Source organism: Sphaeramia orbicularis, chromosome 3 (genome assembly GCF_902148855.1).
Source record: "Sphaeramia orbicularis chromosome 3, fSphaOr1.1, whole genome shotgun sequence".
NCBI lineage: Eukaryota > Metazoa > Chordata > Actinopteri > Kurtiformes > Apogonidae > Sphaeramia > Sphaeramia orbicularis.
In genome coordinates this window covers 16,322,945-16,337,755 of record NC_043959.1, presented here as the reverse complement: position 1 = coordinate 16,337,755, position 14,811 = coordinate 16,322,945, and the positions used below count along the sequence as shown (strand labels likewise).

Here is a 14,811-nt window from a genome sequence, read left to right as displayed (position 1 = left end):
TTTTATTAGTTTTTGTTTTTTTCTAAATGCTTAGTTTTAGTTTAGTTTTAGTTTTTTCATATCTTTTATCTTATTCGCTATCGTATTCACATAAATACGACTTCAGTCTTCATGTTTCCAGTTTAAGTGGGAACGAGAAGCTGACTCTAAACCACAAGTGTCGGACCGTGAAGTGTCGGACCGTGGTTCAGCTAAAATTGCTCAAGCGAAATAAATCGATTTCGTATTATTCTGACATTGACAAAAATGAAAATGAAGGGAATTTTATCCATAATTTTCATATGTTTTAGTTAATTTTGTAAACACAGAATTCAGTTTCAGTTAGTTTTCATTTTTTCTTTTGATTATAGTTTTTATTTGTTTCAGTTAACGAAAGTGTTTTTTCAATTCTAGTTTTCGTCATTTTGTTAGTTTTCGATAATAACCAGTAAAATAATAACAGTGAAAAGTCAAATTACATTATGAAAACGTTGACATCGACAAAATTTCCTATAGAAAAATGAACAAACATGAAAAAACTATTTCTTTTGAAAAATCAGTGTAATTTTACCAATATTCTGCCTCAGTTTATCATTTATACATGTTCATTATATCGTACAGATACAGTGGATCTACAAATACACAAAACATTTAATAACAGACAGAATATTGGTACAAATACATTGATTTATATGAAGACATTTCATATTATTCATAGTTTTTCAGTTTATTCCTATTTTTTGTGAAAGAATAGTTTGTAAATGTAAATATTTTCATGTAATTTCCCTTTTTTTTTTTTTTTTTTTTTACACTAAAACCAAGAGAAAATTCTGAGTTGTCATGATTTCTATATTCTGTTATTTTTTTCCTGGTTCTGATCCACTTTAGATCATTTTGGTCTGAATGTAGAACCTGAACTAGAAGGATTTTAACGTCCTTGGGTGTTAATGTTCCTCTCATGGGTCGGATTGGACCCTTTAGGAGGACCGGTTCTGGTCCTCAGGCCATATATTTAGCACCGCCTTAGGTAGAGATCCTGTTTGAAGCAGATTTATGGAGACTTGAAATATTTTTAATGAGGAGATTAAACTTTTATCATATGGGGCTGTTTTTTTTCTAAATCAGTCCAGCTGCTTTTTGACACCTGTTTAACTCCATACATCAGTTCCACGGTCAAATTTCAGTAAAAACACAGTAAAAAAATAAAGGAAAATCACCACAACACTGGAAATGACAGGAAAAACAAAAAAACCCAAGGAAAACGGTGTTAAAAAAAAAAAAAAAAAAGCCCAAACCATCTATTTTTATAGTGAGTTGGTCTCACTCACTGCTCTGTGTTTTACCCCCCCATTCCACAGTGGGGTGGGGGGTGAACTGAGCATGCTCAGATGTCTATGGAAAGATCAAGGTTTATTCTATCAGCACGACTGGAAATTTAACTATTGAACAAACGGTTGCATTTATATTTAAATAAATCAGACATTCAGAACATGTCACCACTGATACGTCAGGGGTTAAAGGGCTAATGACATATAAATCAGATCAGATCCTTTAACTGGTTCCACTGTGGATAATCTGAAGATACCTGGACCACAGATGTTCAGGCTGTGTCCTTCACCTGCAGCTTGTCTTCTCTTGTCTTTGTGTTGTCGTCCAGTTGGCCATAGATTATGGAATCAAGTTCTTGGAAACCAGCGCCAAGTCCAGCATCAACGTGGAAGAGGTGAGTGGAAACATCTACTGCTTTAACACTACAACCTTTTCCACTGACCCTCAAACTGTGGGAATATAGCTAAAGAATAAAAATTTGTCTAATGGAGAAATGACAATTTTGCCCAAATTTTCATTTTTCTCTGAATAGTTGTTGTTGTTAGAGGTGTTTTTTTGTAGGTATATGACACAAAACTTTAATGAAAAGAGCTTTGAGTCCAATTAGGGTCACATGACCAAAACAAACAGATGTTGACAAAACAAACAGATGTTGATGGATGTTAGAAGAAGAAGAAGAGTTTAAACCAAACGTGTGTGTATGTGTGGACACACCAGGAAACCACATCATTTTAGAATTTAGTAGGAGATAGAGGGGGAACCAGCATTCTAGATTCAAAACAACAGATTTATGTTCATGTTTATGGAATGACTTCTACTGACATCTATCAGAAGAAAGAAACTAATCAGCACATTTGGGATTGAATGGAAAAACCAACGTTACACACTTCTGTTTTGAACAAATGTATTATAAATATGGGGACAGTTTAGCTCAGATGGACGATGGACAAGTGACTAGTGGCAGTACAACAGCGGATGTGTGTAGGACGGTGGGTTAAAGCTGGTGTGTTTTTTACTCCTCAGGCCTTTTTCACACTCGCAAGAGACATCATGACCAGACTGAACCGGAAAATGGTGAGTTTAGACACAAACAGAAACAGTCCGACAACAACAGGTGAAGATAGATGTAGTTTATATGTGACACTGATTGAAGTGTTCAGACTCAGATTGATGATAGTGTTCAGTAGGTTTCAGTTTCAGTTTCAGTCTGACAGTTTGGGCATCAGTGCAGTTATAACAGAATATGATCACAGCAGGTTTTAATGCACATACACAGATTTTTTTGGGGTGAAATCTGATTTTTTTTTTGTGTGTTGGTTCATATTCCACATTAAATATGACTTCTATCAGTTTTGAGTCTGAACTGAATGTGACCCTGAAGTGACCCACATGCACTAAAGATAAATAATAATATAATCCAATAAACTAAATGTCTATGAATGGATCCAACTCATTGATAATGATTGAATCTGTTGGCGGGTTTGTCTGATCAGTCTGATGTTCACAGGTGCATTTGTCGTTCATTTCTTGTTCATGTGTGGTTCATTTGTCATTTTTGTCTTGTTTTTTTCCTTTCTTCCTCCAGAATGACACCAACCCGTCCGGTGGTGGCGGTCAGGTCAAAATCACTGAATCCCGTCCTAAGAAGAGCTTCTTCAGGTGTACGCTGCTGTAGGCGGAGCCTGTGTGGGACCGCCCCTAGTTCCCTGTCCTCGTCCTCAAACCTCCTGCCGCCAGGACGAACGGACGGTCGGACGGACGCCGACACACGGAGAGGACGTCAGCAGAGGGACGATGTGTCCAACTGTCCTGCTTCAACAGAAAACCACAGTGGAAGCCGACAGAAGGAACCAAACAAACGTTCCTGTTTCTTCTTCTTCTTCTTCTTCTCCATCATATTCTTGGTTCTTCTCCAGGAAACGCCTTCTGCTTTCAGCTCCAACTGCCTCTGTCACCTCAGACTTTTCACGCCTTCCTTTTTCTCTCTGAGTTTTTGCTTTGTTTTGTTTTTTTTACATTTTTACTGCCGTCATGAAGGAGACTCCGGCAGACGCAGCGTATTAATCCATGTGTTTAAAGAAGGAAAAGGAGAACGTCTTAGTAATGAAGACTTCAACGTCACGGTGAAACGCGACAGAAAGGCAGAAGCTGAGACACTTTAACGCAAACAAGACTTTCCATCACATTTCATTTGTACCAAAGCAGGATTTATCGGTCAGTTATCCTGGTGTGTGTGTGTGTTTGTGTTTGCATATCTTTCTTCTTAAAGTGTCTGGAGTCGATAAAATGTTCCAACAGTTCAGTGCAGTTTAGAGAAAACCAATCAGGTGTTTTCTTCCAAACACTGAAGCCTTTAAAGAAACAGATGATGAGATTTTCTTCAGTATCGATCAAATGTAGCAGATATTATATGTTTACTCAGTATTTACGCATCAACACGTGTAGGTTTGTGTAAATCTACATGTTCTTATCAGTTACATATCGTTAATCTCGTATGGACTAAAGTCTGTAGACCCGTTGAATCCAGGTGTTTCTTTTCTAACAGGGGTCTGGGATCCAAAACAATAATGATAAATGTCAGAATATAGTTTTATATTATGGAATAAATATCAGTGCATTGGTTAGTTTGGGTTAAATTATTATCTTTGTTTCCAAAATGACTCACAGATGGATTGGACTGAATTTATATCAACACTGATTTTGTTTTTTGTTTTTTTTTTTTTTGGGGGGGGGGTTTGTATCGATGAGTATGATTTTAAATGTTCTACCTCTAAATTTTTTAAAATATTTTTGTGCTCTTTCATGATCACCCAAAAGCCACTTAATATTCACCCAAAAATTTCCCCAAAAACAACTCAATAATCACCCCTCCCCCCCGCCCAAAAAAAAATTACCCAAAAATTATCCAAATTATCACCCAAAAACTACCCAAATAGTACCAAAATATTACCCAAATATCAACCAAAAACTACCCAAACATTACCCAGAAATTACCCAAATATCACCCAAAAATGACCCTGATATCACCCAAAAACTACCCAAATATCACCCAAAAACTACCAAAATATTATCCAAATACTACCCAAATATCACCCAAAAACTACCAAAATATTATCCAAATACTACCCAAATATCACCCAAAAACTACCCAATTACCCAAAAACGACCCAAATATCACCCAAAAATGACCCAAATATCACCCAAAAACGACCCAAAAACCATCTTAAACAACCCTAAATTTTTTCCACCTGACTGATTTTAAATGTTCTTCCTCTAAATGTTTCTAATATTTTTCCTGCTCTGACTGTAAATAATAATTTCCATCTACTTTCATCACATCTGACTGAGGAAGAAAAATCTACCATTGAACTACAATGAAATATTGATTGACAGCATGATGATGAATCTTCTCAGTGCACCACAGTTGGTCATGGAGCTCCTCAAGGCTCAGTTCTTGGACCAATACCGTTCACCTTATACATGCATCTTATAGGTAATTTAATAAGGAAGAACATCTACATCTCCAGCTGTCAGATGTCCTGTTTATGAGGATTGGACACAGAAACATCAGTATTAATAATCAATAGGATATTTATCCCATTATATAAAACTATATTCTGACATTAGTCATTGTTTTGGATCTCAGACCCCTGTTAGAGAAGAAACACCTGGATTCAACGGGTCCACAGACTTTGGTCCATATGTGTTTGAGATAATTATGAATATGAAGAGAACGATATTAGATACTTATTCATGAAGGTAAGTGCAGTTCACCAAATATCGACAGATATATATTAGTATTATTTGACTGCACTTCAATAAACTTATGACTTAATATAAAATCTTTTAATTGTCATGTTAAAACAGTTTACATCCATCAGAGCTTTTTGATAAAACAGTTGAACATTAGGTATAAACTTCATCTGTATGAAATGTTTATTTCATTCTTAAACAGAAATAGGAATGAGTTATTTTTAGTTTTATTTTCCCTGAAGGTTTAACAGACGGATAATGCATCAATAATTCAACATACAGGTTGAATGTTCCCTGTTAAACCTGAAGAACACACAAAAAAACACAACAGAAGATAAAATATATTTTAAAATATATTCATATATTTACATTTTAATTGTGTATCCAAATGTCCAATGTTATTCCTGTTATTTTAGTTTATTTATCGTCCACGTGTTTGAAACATGGTTGATTTTTGTCATAATGTGTAAATGTATTCTGACTCTGGATTCAGTTTGTGGAGACGTTAAATGTTTTAAATGTGTTAAATGCATCTGCAGTTACAAGGTTTTAATCCTACGCCTTAAATTTAACGTCAGATATTCATACGTCATTCAGAGTAAAACCTTTAAATCTAAATTTAAGCTTTATGGGTTAAACTCTGGTCAGTTTCAGTGCTTTTATTATATAAAAAAAATCCTGTGGAAAGAGAAGAAAACCCATCCATTTCTTTTTTCATCCTCCAGTTTCGTATCTGAGTACTTTAGGTTTTAGTGTCACTGGAAACGACAATCCTGAGTTTTCATAGTTTTCAGATCAATCAAATGAAGATGAATTCATGTATAGCGAAGAAAATCCCAAAAACCCTGGACTGATCCTTTAAGTCTGAACCCAGGACTATAAAAACCCACAGTCAGTCCAATATGACCTGAAACGGACCAAAACCAGGAAAATAATACCAGTGAGAAAAGGACGGTTACATCATGAAAATGTTCACGTCGACAAAGTTTAATTAAAAATGTGAAAAATAAGTGAATTTTATTAATATTCTGCCTCAGTTTATTGGACGTTAAAATGCACAAAGACACAAAACATTAATAAGAGGCGAGATATTGTTCAAATTCCACTTATTTCTCTTTTTCAGGTTCATATTTGTTCAGATTAGGATAGTTTATGAATGTAGATCATTTCAGGTCATTTTTCTGTGTATTTGTCTGTATTTATAGTTAATGCTGTTATTATTGGACTGGTTCTGACCCACTTTAGCTCATATTGGTCTGAACTAACAGGATTTTAACCTCATTTATTGTTCATATGTTTGTCCCAGGGGTCGGATTGGACCCTTTTTTGGTCCACAGACCGTATGTTTAACACCCATGTCTTAACATTTGATCTTATGAAGCTGCTTGTATGAATCCAATCAGTTTGATGTTTCCTATAAATTGAAAACTTAATCATCGTTAGTATTAATAAAATGCAGATTAAACTGATAAACAGGTTTATTTCAGTCGTAAACATTAGTTAATACTTAAACAGATTTAATGTTCAAATATTCAAACGTACGCTGTGTTTGAACCCACGTCTGTAACATCAGATAAATATGAGGAAATGAAGCAAACACTTTTGGGGTTTTTTTCTACAAGAATCTGATACAAACTGAGTGAAACAGACTGAACAGTGTTTGTTTTTCTGTTTTTACTGTTATTTTTTCTCTGATTTAAAACCACTTCAGGTTAAAACCACTTAATGCGTCATTTTTGCTTTTGAGCCGCAAAGATTTTTCGGTTTTATTTAAGACACGGGAAACACTAGTCTCTTTTCCATCGTCCATCTGAGCTAAACTGTCCCCATATTTATATAAATGTGTTTAAAACAGAAGTGTGTAATGTTGGTTTTTCCATTCAATCCCAAATGTGCTGATTAGTTTCTTTCTTGTGGTAGATGTCAGTAGAAGTCATTCCATAAACATGAACAGAAATCTGTGTTGTTCTGAATTTAGAATGATCGTTCCCCCTCTATCTCCTACTAAATTCTAAAATGATGTGGTTTTTTGGTGTGTCCACACATACACACATTTGGTTTAAACTCTTCTTCTTCTTCTAACATCCATCAACATCTGTTTGTTTTGGTCATGTGACTCTAGTTGGACTCAAAGGTTTTTAGTTTGCATTTTTTAGTTTTTAGGTTTTTTTTTTTTAAACTAAATTACATTTTTAAATTTAAAAAATTATTTTTAATTATATTTTATTACCTCCGCCAGGAGGTATTGTGATCACTTTGCTTTGTGTGTTTGTAAGCAACTTTATGGGAAAACTCTTCCAACCATCTTTACCAAATTTACCCATAGATAGGCCTAGGCCCAGGGACCAACCCATTAAATTTTGGGCCAAGTAGGCCAAAATTCAAGGTCACAGCAAGGTCACAAAATCTACAATTTTCCTCTCATTGAGCAATTCTCGAAAATTCATAAAAAAATCAAAACGACTCCAATTAGCCTCCAATTTAATCCACCCGTAGCTTATAACAATATCTTGTATCTGGCACAAAATTGTCCACATCCACTGTGGAATGTGGACTCTGTGGACATTTGAATTAAACATTGAAAATCCAATTTATGACACATTTTTCATTATAACTCAACAAATATTGATTGAAATTGAATATAATTTGACAGACACATGACTGGTACCAAGCTTCAACTTTTTCTGCTGTATGGAACAACCTTGAAACTGTTTAATTTAAAAAGAAATAGTCGATCCACGCATGCACACCTTTCGGTGTGCTTGGCGGAGGTTTGTGTTCTCTGAACACTTGTTATTATATTATATTTTAGATAAAAAATTAAACTAAATTTTTTAGTTTAAATTTTTTAGTTTCTATTACAGTTTTGTATGATATACCAATATAACTACACCTGAAAAACCACCTGTAACAATAACAAAAGCTTTTCATCGAAAACAAGAGTTTTTCCATTAGGCAAATTTTTATGCTCAAGTTATATTCATGCAATTTGAGAAGAAAAAAAGTGATTAGTTTGACCCACGTCCTTACATTCACATCTTAAAATAACAGTATTTTTATGTTTTTAAACCAGATGATAACATTAGTTTCTTTTCCATTTTCCCTCAAATTACATGAATATAACTTATGCATAAAAATTTGTCAAATGGAAAAACGACAATTTCACCAAAACTTGATTTCTGATTAAAAATTTTTGCACTGGCAAGAGGTGTTTTTGTTTTTTGTTTTTTTTTGTCGTAAAACTGTAATGGAAAGACCTTTTAGTCCAACTAGAGTCACATGACCAAAAACATTACACACTTCTGTTTTGAACACATTTAGGAAATATGGGCAAAGTTTAGCACAGATGGACGATGGAAAAGACACCAGTTTGACCCACGTCATTACATTTGTGTCTTAAAATAACTGTATTTTTATATTTCTGAACCAGACGATAACAGTGTTTTTACGTCTGAAGGAAAAGCGTCTTATCTGTAACTTTAAGGTTTAAGACAAATGTGTTTTTGCATCTGGAGGATTTATTTGCTCTGAAACATTTAACGTTAAGATAATCTGGTGTTTTTCACTTGTTTATTCTGAATTAATGTTATTTTGACTTCTTTCTGTGTTCATTTTGTACTAAAACTGTTCCTACATGTGCAATTCTGTGGAAAGCATTTATTATCAATCTGTTTTTATTATTATTATTATTATTATTATTATTATTATTATTATTATTATTAGTCCAACATGATTAAAACTGAGTTGAATCCGAAGATATTCAGATAAAATTAGATTTAAGAGGCTTCAACAGTAAAAATACAGTATTATTATGTAAAAAAAAGTCATTATTTTACATCTAAAGTCTGTTTTTCCTGCAGTGAAACGGTTGCATATGAAGGGTTTCCCAGCGTTTAAAATAGATGAAATAACTGTGTGTTGTGTTTACAGACTCATTACAGTATTATTATTTTATTATTATCGACTCTGGCTGCACTTCTCATCCTGTTTGTGCTTCTACTGATGAACCATAACGTTGCTGTTTTTTTGTTTTGTTTTTTTTGCCAAATGTGCTTTTGAGCTCAGTTTTATGACAGCATATTAAAGCCACATAAGAAAATAAAAACAACTGTCACTACAGGAATAAAGTCGTAAAATATCCAGATGAAACCCATAATTTTATGAGAATGAAGCGAATACAAAAAGAGTCATAATTTTACGAGAAGGAAATCAGAGTATTATCAGAATAATGTCGTCATATTTTGAGAATAAAGCCATAAAATTAGGAGAATAACGTCATAATTTAAGAACAGGCAGAAAAATATAATTTCCAAGAACAAATTTGTACCCACTTGTCGCATAATAGAGAACTTATGGCCAAATACTGAGCCTATTAGCCCCGCCCACCATCAACACATTAGCATTAGTCAAAGGACACGTTCACACACGTTTGGGTTTGTTTCATTGTAAGAACCGAACGGATTCAAATTACGTCTTTTGTGTTGGTGGAACTGACTGAAGTAGTCGGCTGAAGGGCTAGCGCTGTAACCGGAAACTGTCATCAACAAGGTTTAAGGTTTACGATTTCTAAATCACGGCTTTTTATTATACTATTGTGGATTTATTTTCAAAATATTATGACTTTAACCTCATAAAACTGCAACAATATTTTCGTTCAATTATGAGGTTTTTTTTTAACTACAACTTTATTCTCAGAATATTCCGACTTTATTCTCGTAATAACAGGGGTTTTAATTTTTCCGATGTAGCCTAATACGCTGTCGTACAGTTTTATTCATTTCACTGTGTGGGTTTTTTTTATTCAGTGTTGCATTCAGGTTCCTCCACAGCTCGGGAAAATGGAAATGTTGGGAAAATACTGACTCAATTCAAAATAAATATGAATAATTGACATTTCAGTTGTATGAAAACTAATAACTCAGTTCTTCTGTTGATGTTTGTTAAGTTCGTTTTTTTATTAATATTTTTTTGGCTGAAGCCGTGACAACAATGGATCAGTTTTTATGTTAAAACAAAATACACAAAACGTAACCGAACAACTACCTGCAAATCACACTGAGTCCATTTACATCCACACCAATACTCCCATCAGTATCTGATGTCTGGAGTAATCAGATTACTACTGATCATGTAGACAGGATAATCTGGTCGTCTCTATCAGATAACAGCAGTAATCTGATTATAATAACTCAGATGAACACACCTAGATTTGTCCCCAATACTCTGATGTCTTCACACATGGAAACAGGTTCATCTGATTTATTTAGTTTTTTTACATTAAATTAATCATATAAAGTTACACATCGACACTGTGAGTCAAAGGAAAAACATAAACAGACAATGAAGCATAGCCCCAACATGTGACCTATTCTGTCGTCTTATTAGCTCCTCCCACATTAGGACAGCTCACGCTGACACCATAGGCATTGCCGTGGTAACAAGACAAGACCGGATGTTTGGCAAATGACATATGACGTCTGACGTCATAACGTATGTACGAACTCTGAAAGAAATCAAATAATGGACGTAAACATGTAAACCAGAGTTTACGATTGTCGCATTTATGAAGTGACTGTAAATGCATCAGATCTGACTGCAACAATTATCAGATTACTCCCAGTTATCAAATTACTTCCAGTTACCAGATTACTCCCAGTTATCAGATTACTCCCAGTTATCGATTACTCCCAGTTATCGGACTACTCCCAGTTATCAGATTACTATCAGTTATCAGATTACTCTCAGTTATCGATTACTCCCAGTTAATGGACTACTCCTAGTTATCAGATTACTCTCAGTTAACAGATTACTCCCAGTTATCAGATTACTCGTAGTTATCAGATTACTCCCAGTTATCAGATTACTCTCAGTTATCAGAGTACTCCCAGTTATCGTCTTTTTCTGCTCATGTAAACAGACTCAGTGTTTGTCAGTGCATCAGAATCTGTTTACAGAGAATCTTCAGTTTGTTTCTGTTTTGGTGTAAATTCTCCACAGATGCGGCAGCAGAAGTTTCTGTTCACAAACATCATTTTATGAAAGTGTAAAAATCTTATGTTTTCTGTCTGAGTTGTTTTCACAGATGTCGACGACCTAAACGGGGCCTGTTCTTTTCAGTTTGTCTTTTTGCTCAAAATGAGGCTCAAAATAAAACGTCTATTTTAAAGTTTTTTTCAGTGCAGTGACTGAGGCTCTGTTCACAGCAGGTCTAATGCACTATCTGGAGTTTTTGTGAAATCTGATTTTTTTTGTGTGTTGGTTCATATTCCACATTAAATACGACTTCTATCAGTTTTGAGTCTGAACTGAATGTGACCCTGAAGTGACCCCCATGCACTAAAGAGGTCCTGATGGAATACGAGACCACGCAGACACACACTGTGCTTACAGAAGGAAATATGGAGGACGCAGAACTGTGACGTTTGTCGCATTTCAATGACATAAAGGTCGGATAAATGCGACCTGGACATTCAGCCTGAAGTCACATTGGAAAATATCAGATCTGTATCAGATTTAGGACCACATATGAAAGTGGTCTGGATCAGATTTAGGACCACATATGAAAGTGGTCTGGATCAGATTTAGGACCACATATGAAAGTGGTCTGGGTCAGATTTAGGACCACATATGAAGGTGGTCTGGGTCAGATTAGCGCTGTTCAGTCTGTCTGTAACAGATCAGATCCAGGTCACATTTGGACACATTTCCCTTCAGTGTGAACTTAAAGTTCAAACCAATGAAAGTGTGTGAGTGTAAACAGAGCCACTGTGAGTTCCACTGGTGGTGGAGTTGAACATGTTTGAATGTATTCAAAGCATCTGCAGGCGTCGACTGAGCCACACAACCATTTCCATCACATTAAAGTTTAAAGAAAAGAAACAAAGAGTGTGTCGGAAGTTTGTTCTTATTTTAAATGGAAATTTAAAAAAGGACAAGATTAAATAACATTAGTGGCTTTTCCATTGGGCAGATATTATAAACTGTTATTATTATTATTATTATTATTATTATTATTATTATTATTATTATTATTATTATTATTATTATTATTATTATAAACTGTTGTACTCATTGTCTCCACCAGATGGGAGCAGAGTTTCATGTTCCTCTACAGATCTGAGGGATGCCACTGGGCCCACAGACCTGGACCCAGACCAGACCTGGACCTGGACCCGGACCCAGACCCAGACCAGACCCACACTTGAACCCAGATCAGACCCAGACCTGACCTGGACCCAGACCAGACCCGGACCCAGACCTGGACCCAGACCAGACCCGGACCAGACCCAGACCTGGCCCCAGACCAGGCCCAGATCTGGATCTCGACCAGACCCAGACCCAGACCTGGCCTAGCAGTGAACTGGACTGGGCCTTATACATGTAGAAGGGTGGAAAAGGCTGGGGTGTGTTTTTTTAGGAGCAGAAGCAGAGTGGGGGCAGCAGAACCCAAAAACAGCTGTGAACAGACTTAGTGGAACCGATAAACCTGAGACTGTAGATAGAGTGAAGAAAACATCTGGCCAATAATTGCAACAGAGGTGTCAAACATGTGGTCTGGGGGCCATATCTGACCCCCCAAAGGGTCCCGTCTGGGATGAATGTGTGAAATACAAAAATAACACTGAAAAGATGATGATGATGATGATGATGATGAAATCTTTTACTCATTCATCCCACAATCCACCCACTGTTAACACTCCAAACATTACCAACAGGTTAGAGACTGAAAAGGCAGAAGCAGAATGTTTATATTAATGCCTCCTACATGACAAATGAAGTTACCCAGCGTTCAATATAGGAAAAAGAAAAAGAAAAATACAAACAAACAAACAAAAACATAAAGATGTGAAACTAAACCAGAAAAACAGAAAACATAACCAACCAAATTAATGTTAATTTAATATAGAGTGGAAAATAAATGATTTACTTCTTAATAATTAGATCTTAACAACTGTATCCTTCCAAAATTGCCATACATACCATCTTTTTAAAAAACAATAATGAGCTATACATTTGTAAATCCATAGTTTAACTCCAACAACAGTTTTTTGTCCAACAAATGTACAAACATCTCACAAATCACAGTTAGACTCATGTGTTGAGAAGAACCTTTGTACACAGACAGGAAGTCACTTTAATTTGGTTTTATACATTATTTGCATTATTTTATAGTAAACCAAATTAGTAAATCTCATAAACAATTGATTAGTCTGTTCATAGTAACCGGCTTTATTAATAATATGTATCGTTTTTGTAGAATATGAATCATTTTGGTTCAGGTTCCACATTCAGACCAATTTAATCTGCAGTGGGTGGGATCAGTCAAATACTGTCGTCATAATAATCTATAGATACTCATAACTCCAAATGTTTCTCTGTGTAAATATAAACGTTTTCATGTAATTTTACTGTATTTACACTAAAACAAACTATTATTTCACAAAAATGTGAATAACCTGAGCAAATATGAACATTTGGAAATGTTTGAAGTGTAAGTTTATTATATCTGTTATTAAATGTTGTGTGTATTTGTAGATCCACTGTATCTGTACGATAGAATGAACATGTATAAATGATAAACTGAGGATTAATATTGTTATAATTGCACTTAGTTTTCTTAAGAAATTTCAGTTCGTTCTTGTTATTCACATTGTTTTAAAGGATAGTTGATAGATGTAAACATTTTCATCACATAATTTTTACTTTTCTTGCTCTAAAACATTGAAGAAAGTTTGGAGTTGACATTATTTATGTGTTATTATGTTATTATTTCACTGGCCCCGCCCACTGCAGATCAAATTTGGTTGAATGTGCAACTGAACTAACATGAGTTTGACAGAACTGGGTTAGACAACCACATCAGCAGGGCTTTGATGACAGAGATGGTACGATGTGACACATTCTTGAACGTGTTCTGATTATTGTTTCATCTGAAGTGGAATGACAAAGATTCAGCAGGAATCAGGAAATAAACCTGTTATCAAGAACATACTGAGAACTTCCAGTAAAAACACTGTGTTTATGGCCTTCAGCCAAAAATGAACAAAGTTATATAATGAAGATGTTTTCTGGACAGACTCACTTCTTTGACTTATTTTCTTTGTTGTAAATGAGACAAAATACAAACAAATGTTACTGAACAGTTTAAATGTATGTTTGTGTAAAAAAAGTCTGTTTAGTAAATGTTCTGAATGTATTATTGGGTTTGGAACGTATGAAACTGACACTGTACTTTTGGAAATTATGTATAAAAATGATTCTAAAATAGATTTCAATCAATATTTTTCACAATAACAACTGTTTGTTTATTCAAATTAATTTATTCATTTAATTATTGGAAGGTCAAATGTAAACATTCATAAACGTTCCTGTCTTCATCTTTTATAGATGAACAGATGAAAATATTATAAATGTTATTGGAAAATATATCATCTTTAATCTGCATCTTAACACTTTGATGATGATAGTGTGTGTGTGTGTGTGTGTGTGTGTGTGTGTGTGTGTGTGTGTGTGTGTGTATGTGTGCGCGCGCGTGTGTGTGTGTGTGTGTGTGTGTGTGTGTGTGTGTGTGTGTGTAACTACAGAGGTCAAAAACAGCAGCAGTACAGACAGATACATGGTTATAGTATTAGAATGATGTATTTAATGTATATTAAAAATCCATATTATAAATGACATGAGACTATAAATATCCAGCTTTTGCAAATAAATGTACAGATAAATAAAACCTGAAGATTATATTCAGAAAAA

General features: G+C 34.8%; 1 protein-coding gene across 2 annotated transcripts in view; it reads left to right on the top strand.

Annotated features, from left to right (window-relative positions):
* Positions 1 to 14,547, top strand: part of rab8b (RAB8B, member RAS oncogene family) — a 35,740-nt gene extending 21,193 nt beyond the window's left edge. Inside the window, exons 6-9 of one of the 2 annotated variants that reach the window (XR_003938114.1) lie at positions 1,637 to 1,702; positions 2,332 to 2,382; positions 2,894 to 3,501; positions 14,529 to 14,547. Coding sequence is in view for 1 of the 2 variants with exons in the window: in XM_030162322.1 (XP_030018182.1) it covers positions 1,637 to 1,702; positions 2,332 to 2,382; positions 2,894 to 2,983 (207 nt within the window). In the remaining variant the exon portion in view is untranslated. Of the gene's footprint in view, positions 1 to 1,636; positions 1,703 to 2,331; positions 2,383 to 2,893; positions 3,936 to 14,528 lie in introns of those variants that run through there. The other variant, XM_030162322.1, reaches the window with a different exon arrangement.
* Positions 14,548 to 14,811: the final 264 nt, after the last annotated feature.